The sequence below is a fragment of the Solanum verrucosum genome, unplaced genomic scaffold (genome assembly GCF_900185275.1).
Source record: "Solanum verrucosum unplaced genomic scaffold, falcon-dt-bn FXZP01000040.1, whole genome shotgun sequence".
NCBI lineage: Eukaryota > Viridiplantae > Streptophyta > Magnoliopsida > Solanales > Solanaceae > Solanum > Solanum verrucosum.
In genome coordinates this window covers 2,708,823-2,716,344 of record NW_026020323.1, presented here as the reverse complement: position 1 = coordinate 2,716,344, position 7,522 = coordinate 2,708,823, and the positions used below count along the sequence as shown (strand labels likewise).

At 34.9% G+C, this 7,522-nt stretch overlaps 1 protein-coding gene across 1 annotated transcript; it reads right to left on the bottom strand.

Annotated features, from left to right (window-relative positions):
- Window positions 1-733: 733 nt before the first annotated feature.
- Window positions 734-1,420, bottom strand: LOC125835518 (auxin-responsive protein SAUR78-like). Its single transcript, XM_049514650.1, has one exon. It carries the CDS (start codon window positions 1,377-1,379, stop codon window positions 987-989), a length of 393 nt encoding a protein of 130 aa, XP_049370607.1. The 5' UTR covers window positions 1,380-1,420; the 3' UTR covers window positions 734-986.
- Between the last annotated feature and the right edge of the window lie 6,102 nt (window positions 1,421-7,522).

Sequence of the window (7,522 nt, the reverse complement as noted above, 5' to 3'; positions counted from 1 at the left end):
TTTATCACTTTTTTCAACATCAGATGCTTAAGCTTAGCATAACGTGTAACCTTTGTTTATAGAAAAATGTCGGAAGTTCCACAAATAAATTAAAGAGATAAAATACTCACGTAAAATCTTGCGATATAAAATAAGTCAAATATTCATTTGTCGGAGCATGAATATCGTTAAACGTAATAATTGAAGGTTTGCATGCTAGCAATTTTCGCTGGTTTCAATTCATTGGTCTAACCTAGCTCGCTCCCCCCTATACCAATTTTCTCATCGTTCCCTCTTATCATATTTGCTTATTTATTCTAACGACTATAGTCAATACTTATATATACGATCAATTTGATTCAATGAAGATGGATTCTAAATTTAGATTAAGTATGAGACAAGTGTATCTATAAAGTGTAACGCGACATATCTTAGAGAGAAATTTAATTTAGTCACTCTATGGCCAGTTAAATTTTTTGAGTCGTCCTTCTTGATAAGTTGTGACTATTAAGAATAACTATATAAGGGTCTTTTTATTACTATACCAAGTATGATTTGGTAAGTTGATTATTATTTTACAAATTTACATAAATAACTAAACTACACAACTAATTTCTACCAGTAATCAAATACCAAATGACCCCTTAATTTTTCTTATCGTAAACAACAAAATGTCAACATTATAGTTTCAAATAAGATAAAAGAAAAAAAACTGAAGGAACAAAATGGATAAGATCAACAAAAACTTGGTACATATTTGGAAAGAATGGAACATGCATTGATTAAGAAATAGCAAATCACTCATTAGGCTTATCTCTTCAATACAAAAGAGATTTGCCTTAGGCTAATCCTCTTTTTTAATTTATTTTTTCCCCGCTCCTTCTAAACCACTAATTAATCAAAATCGTTAACTCTTGGGAAAATTAAATTTACAACTATATACCAAATATTAGCCATTTCCAATTTCCACGTCACAGTTATTTTTACCATTCAGTTATTCCTCCACATCAGCAAGAGTAAAATTCAACCAATTCCTCTAATGACTCCGGCTGAGGATCTGCATTTTCAAGCATCCATAGCAAATGTTCAAACAGCACAACTTCACATCCAACTGTAATATATTCTTCAGACTCGCCGGACCTTTCCACAAGTTCGCGAAATAGCGGGTGATCGATGACGTCGGAGCTCACTAGGTACCGGCGGCGAGATTTTCCGACGTAGACCGGGAACAAATTTTTACCGGAGCAGCGATTTTCATCGGAAAAGGAATCGTTTTCTTCTTCGGAGGAAGAATGATGATGAGTTGCTACGGCAGCGGTGCCATTAACGCGGCCAATTTTGAAGGATTGCATTTTCTTCAACACGGATTTGAGTTTTGTGAGTTTGCCTCCTTTAGCCATTGTTGTTGTTGTGTAAGGAGAAATGAGGAATTTAGGTGTTTTGAAGAGTGAGGTTTGAGGAGAAAGTGGAAGGAAGATTTAGTTATTATATATAGGAGAAGAAAGGGGAAGGGTAAAATTGGAAATGTGTAATGGGAGAGCAGTTACATTACATGAGGCACTTGGGTGTGGGGCCAACTGAGTACAAAGTTTGGGTCAGCCCAAACCAGCTGCGCCTTTCTTTCTGCCTATCTCCACATTTTTTTGTTTTTTTCGGAGGATGTGATTTTGCTATAATTATTTTTTAAAATTTTCTGTAACAATATTTGATTCCATATAAAATTTAGATGAAAAAACAATTATTTGAATATAGGTTAAAGAAGTTCAAATATACGACAAATACTCATATAGTCATATATATTGTGGTAAAAATGTAAATATCTATATATATACTTTTTCAACCCTCGTTTTATGGCAATTTATCATTTTATAGTTAAATGACATGTTTTTATAGCCAGGTAAATCTCATGACCTATTTCATACATACTTAAAGTATAAAAAATATTTTTTCCCATAAACTTAGTGTCCAATTAAACATTTAAATTACCATACATAAATTTAAGTAGAGACTAGAGAGAGTATTAATCTATTTGGAGTGTATTCAAAAAAGGAAAAACTATGTAAATGGACCATAAAATTCAAAATAATTATATGTTCATACCCAAATCCAAAGTAATTCAAGAAATACTCATTCTCTCAAAAATAATTACAACTCATACCCCTCTCCATTAAGGCTGATAATTTTCGCTTAACTGATACTAAATCAGTATCATATATTGCATTAGTATCGTTAAGGTTGATAATTTTGCTTAACTAATATTAAATTAATATCAATTAAGAAAAATTATCAGCCTTAATGATATCAATACAATATATGATATTTATTTAGTATCAGTTAAGCGGAATTAATTGGAGGTATATAGTGTATTTATTTAATGGAATATGAATATAAAGGGATATATATTTATAATTATATTACTTTTATGAAGTATTTATTTAATTTCCCCTTAAAAAATAGTGGTGTCAACTAAAATGAAAAGAAAGAAGCATTTAAAAAATAATAATAATAAGCTTCGTTTACTCATCCACAGCACATCCTCTAATCTATTAGTTGTGAGAGATTGTCTTTTTGTCACACAAATAAGTAGAGGCAGACCTATTTTTAGAATGAATGTTTAACATGTTGTTTGAAAAAATAATAATTAGTATATCAATATTGAATATAGAAATGCCCCGACAATTTTAATTTTTGAGTCTAAAAGAGGGAACTCAAATTTTATATTTTTGAATCGATAAATTTTATATTCATTTATTGTTGAGAAAGAAAGGTGGCTCATGCAACTAGTTTTAGTTGCTGAGATACATACTAAAAAATTTCTAATTATCTCACGTCAACTAGTCTTATATCAGAGTGATTTTTCATTTTGCCAATTAATTAATACTTCATCCGTCCTGAGTGTTTTAAATATATATATATATATATATATATATATATATATATATATATATATATTATTTTTTTTTATTTTTTTTCGCTTATTGAGATTTTAAATTATATAATCTTTGACTAATTTTATATTGTTTAAATATATTAACATAAAAAGTACATTTTATGATAGTTTTTGTTAAATTTTCTAGTATCAAAATTTAATTTAAAAGATTGAGTTGATCTAATTCAATTGAAATTTGCTCAAATTAATTTTCTATAAATAAAACTATCACATAAATTGACACATTAAAACTAACACAGAACTGCATCATACTTAACATCTTACCTTAGTTTAGGGGTGGAAAAATCAAATCTGATAGACTGTATGCGTCCACTATTTGTCAAGGACCATGTCCCTTGACACAACAAAAACAATAATAAAAATGCAAACGATAAAGTAAAAGACACAAGCAGTTTTACGTGGAAACTCCCTTGCTCAAGGGCGGTAAACACCACGACCTTTACTCACAGGATTTCAACCCAACTCCATTTCACTCAAAATGGAGCAATATTCAGATTACAAACTCTTGTAACCTAGGAATTTAACTCTAAATCCCTTCCCTCTGAATGTAGTAACTTTACTACAAAGGAAACTAAGCAATAATTCTATTGCCCACTAAAACAACTAACTCTAGTTGATTTAGACTTCAACAACTCCAATAGCTAACTCTATTTATGACTCCAAACGTTACACATTGAGAACAATCACTGATCCACTTCCTTTATAACTCAGGAAGAGATCTACAACGTGAAACACTGAAATATAAACCTAAGAAAAACTACGAACGAAGATAACTCTATCAGGTCCTTGTTGTTCCGCCGAAAGATATTTCTAGTGAGTGGTCTTTGCAATATTCTTCAATCCTTTTAGAGAGTGCAAAAACTAAGGTTGTGTCTAATTATGTTGGCCTTATATGTGATGGGAACGAAAACCCAAAAGTAAGGCTAGAAATATAATTGGCCAACGGCTCTGCTGCACAGCACAAACGCGCGCCACGCTCCTGCATGTCTACTATTGGCAGTGTACTATTTTCAGATGTCGTTTTCATCAATAGAGCATGGTTCACACAATGGAATCATGTACCCTTACCAAATCCCTTTGTTTGTAAAATCATCAAAACTAAAATATAACATTTTCCCTCTTTTTGATGATGACAAACAAATCAACACTTATCACCTATCAGCAAGCCAAACAACTTTCCATTAACAACAATATTATATCACCCTTTTCAACAACATCTCCTAACCCAACCAACCTTCAACCCGAGCATACAAATATTTTTTCCCTTTTGGCATCATAAAAAAGAAAGACAATAAACCAGGATTAACAGTAAGCAAGATTGATAGAACCATGGCCAATTGACAACACAAGCATAAAACGAAAAACATGAAGGTAAGCAAGGCCATGCACAAAACAGAGATCCATTCCATTGCATTTAAGGAAAACATTCAATACATTATAATAAAACTACTAAGAGAACCCGGGACACTGCCCACACAAGGAGAAAGGGAAGGAGGGAGGACTTGATCTGAGAATTAGGAAGGGACTAGGAGGAGGGAGGCTTTTGGGTAAGGAATTGGATGACAAGAGTGAGTCAATCATTGGCAGCATCATTGGATTTGATCAGATTTTATTTCAGTTCAACATTTTTAGCTGAAAGAGTTCCATTCTTCTTCCTCAACTTAGAGACTTTAGCTGAACCAGGTCCATCTGTTTGTGCTTTTGCCAACTATGCCTTCAATAAAGTTATCTCAGCATCTCTTTTGCTTACCAAGGCAGTCATCTATTCCAATTCATGCTTCAGTTGACCCTGCTCAACCACCAACTCAGACATTTTGCTTAGATGTCCTGTCCTTTCTTTCATGATCTCACACTCAACGAGGGTGTTCATAGAGAAAGTCTGATTCATAGTCCCAACTGTTCCTACTCCAAGAGGAATGTCCAAATGTTTGAACACTTTGGTCAGGAAGTAACCATTCCCCATGCCATACTTTCCTTTTTGAGTTATGACCGTTTTGTACATGTGCTCTAGTATGAGGGCTGGAAGATTCAAGGGCTCAAATGTGCTTAGTGCCTCTTTCACAACCAGATCAGCCGCAGAAGCAACTGTTCTTTTCTCAGATCTGGGAATGAGCACTTTGTTGAAAAACTCAAAAAGTAGTTGATAATCTCCCTTGAGATGTTTCTTGGAGATCCCAACACAGTTCAACTTGGTAAGTTTCCCGTATTCCTTAGGAAAGCCCTTGGAGCAGAATTTCCCGACTACATATATGTTTTCTTCCTTGGGAACATTCAAGGTTTCACCCATTCTCTCCTCATTCAGATGAAGAATTCTATCCCCTACTCGTGTGTTGAGGCTACCATCCTCAGTAAACTCAGCGTTGTAGTAAAAATCCCTCACTTGTTGCTCATGCAGAACATGAGTGTGGTTTGTGAACAAGTGGGTCTATGATTGGATTTCAACTGCATCAACCAGAGTGCACATCTCTGGTTTTGAGATTATTTGAGGGTCAAAGACCCTCCCATTCAGAACTTTCTGTTGCCTCAGATTGTTGACAATATCCTCTTTAGACCCTTTCTTCTAGCCTTCACCTTTTTACTCTTAGAACCTGGTCCTTTTTCAGACTCGGACTCAGATTTCCCAAATAGTTCGTCAATGTCAGGTGACACTTGGGTGATACTTCTCTCTTTCTCTTAGATGTCTCATTTACCTTTTTTATTCCCTTCTTTGATACATTGGCCCTTTTTCCTGATGTTTTTTTGCTTCTAGGTTTCTTCTTCTTCTTGCCTAGTGTTTCTTTCCTTCCTTTCTCCACTGCATTTCTCCACTGCAGAAACAATATCCTCAGATACAGTGGCACTATCCTCATGTTCATTTGAAACTTCGACTACCCCTTAATCCGGAACAACCTTTTCTTGTAACCTAGACTTTTTTTTCCTGCTTTCTATAGTACTAACTTTGTTTGCCTTTATTGCATCATTCATAAACTTTTGAGTGACACCCTGGTGGAATATTGCCTTGGTGGTGTTTCCCCTGTCAATTTCTCATTTCCTTTGTTGGAGATGGGAAACATCCTTCTCTATACAGTCCATCTAAGAGGAATGTTGTCCTCGTCTTCTTCATCAGTTGAAGAGACAGGAGGAAAATTAACTATAGGTGTTTTGTCAAACATTGGTTCAGGGGTTTCAAGAGAGTCTTCTAGAGTTCTTTCTCCAGCAAAAGGTGTTCTCAGGCCTACCCTCATCTCTGCAAGACTTTCAACTACTAACTCCTCACTTGCAGCGAGGATGTTAGATTCAAATGTTTTTCCTTCAGGAAGATCTCCTTCGAACAGAAAATCAGACAAGACGGAGAGAGAAGGACTAGGTTGAGATGACTCTAAAGGGGAATTCAGGTCTAGAGAGGGCTCAAGTATAAGGGGGTTTGTCTACTGGATCCAGGAATATCAACCGGAGGAATAGTTGAAGAAGAGTTACTGGTTGGAGAATAAAAGGCAACATGGTTTATTTCATTTAATGCTTCCATCATTTTGCTAGAGAAAGATAGAGAATAAGACATATTGCAAAAGAAAAGAATAAAAGAAGAGAGAATTTTCTAGGGTTTCAGAAAAGTTAATGAACAGGTGTGGCAGGTCTCTTTGATTAGATGCGTCGCTTGGACTTAAAGCGATGAGACACTGTCAGAAGATAGATGACTGACACGTGGAAGTGACAACGGTTCTCATTAATATTTCAAAAATAATGCACAAAATGCTAACCTTTGAGACGGGATCAGGTCCCCTCTCCAGTTTGAAGATGATCATATCAGAATTGTTTTCCTTCCTTTGTTCCAACAATTTATTATGAGTGTATACCTACAGGAAGGTACAAAATTTGTCCTATCAAACAAGCATTACAGTTGTCAAGGATACCTACCACCTGATCATAGACAATGAGGGTTTGATGCCTTTGAATGAATTTGGTTCAGTCCCAGCCTCAATCTGTTGTTCTCAAATTGTTCCTTACTCAAAGCCTTGGTGAATATATCAACAATTTGATCTTCAGTCTTGCAATACTTCACACAGATGATTCCTTTTTCAACATTATCTCTCAGAAAGTGGTGTCTCACATCAATGTGATTGGTCCTTTTATGCTGAACTAAATTCTTGGACATATTGAGAGCACTTGTGTTATCACATAGGAGAGGGATATTGTGAGTAAACACTCCAAAGACTTCAAGTTGTTGCTTTATCCACAGAAGTTGAGCCCAACAAGATGGAATTTCTACATATTCTGCTTCAGCTGTAGAAAGAGCCGCTGAATTTTGCTTTTTGGTTACCTAAGAAATAAGAGAAGAACCCAAAAAGTAAGTCATTCTCGATGTGCTCTTTCTATCAACTTGATACCCTGCATAATCTGCATTTGCATGTCCTACCAGTTCAAAAGAATCTCTTGAATGATAGAAAAGGACTAGGTCCTATGTTTTCTTCAGATACCTAAAGATCCGCTTGACAGCTTTCAAATGAGATTCATTGGGACATGCTTGAAACCTAGCACAGATACCCACACTGAACACAATATCAAGTCTACTAGCTATCAGGTACAACAAAGAACCAATGATGCCTCTATACATAG

What these genes read in the sequence shown, in the direction of transcription:
- LOC125835518 (XM_049514650.1), bottom strand. Translation starts at nt 1,379, where the DNA reads ATGGCTAAAGGAGGCAAACTCACAAAACTCAAATCCGTGTTGAAGAAA.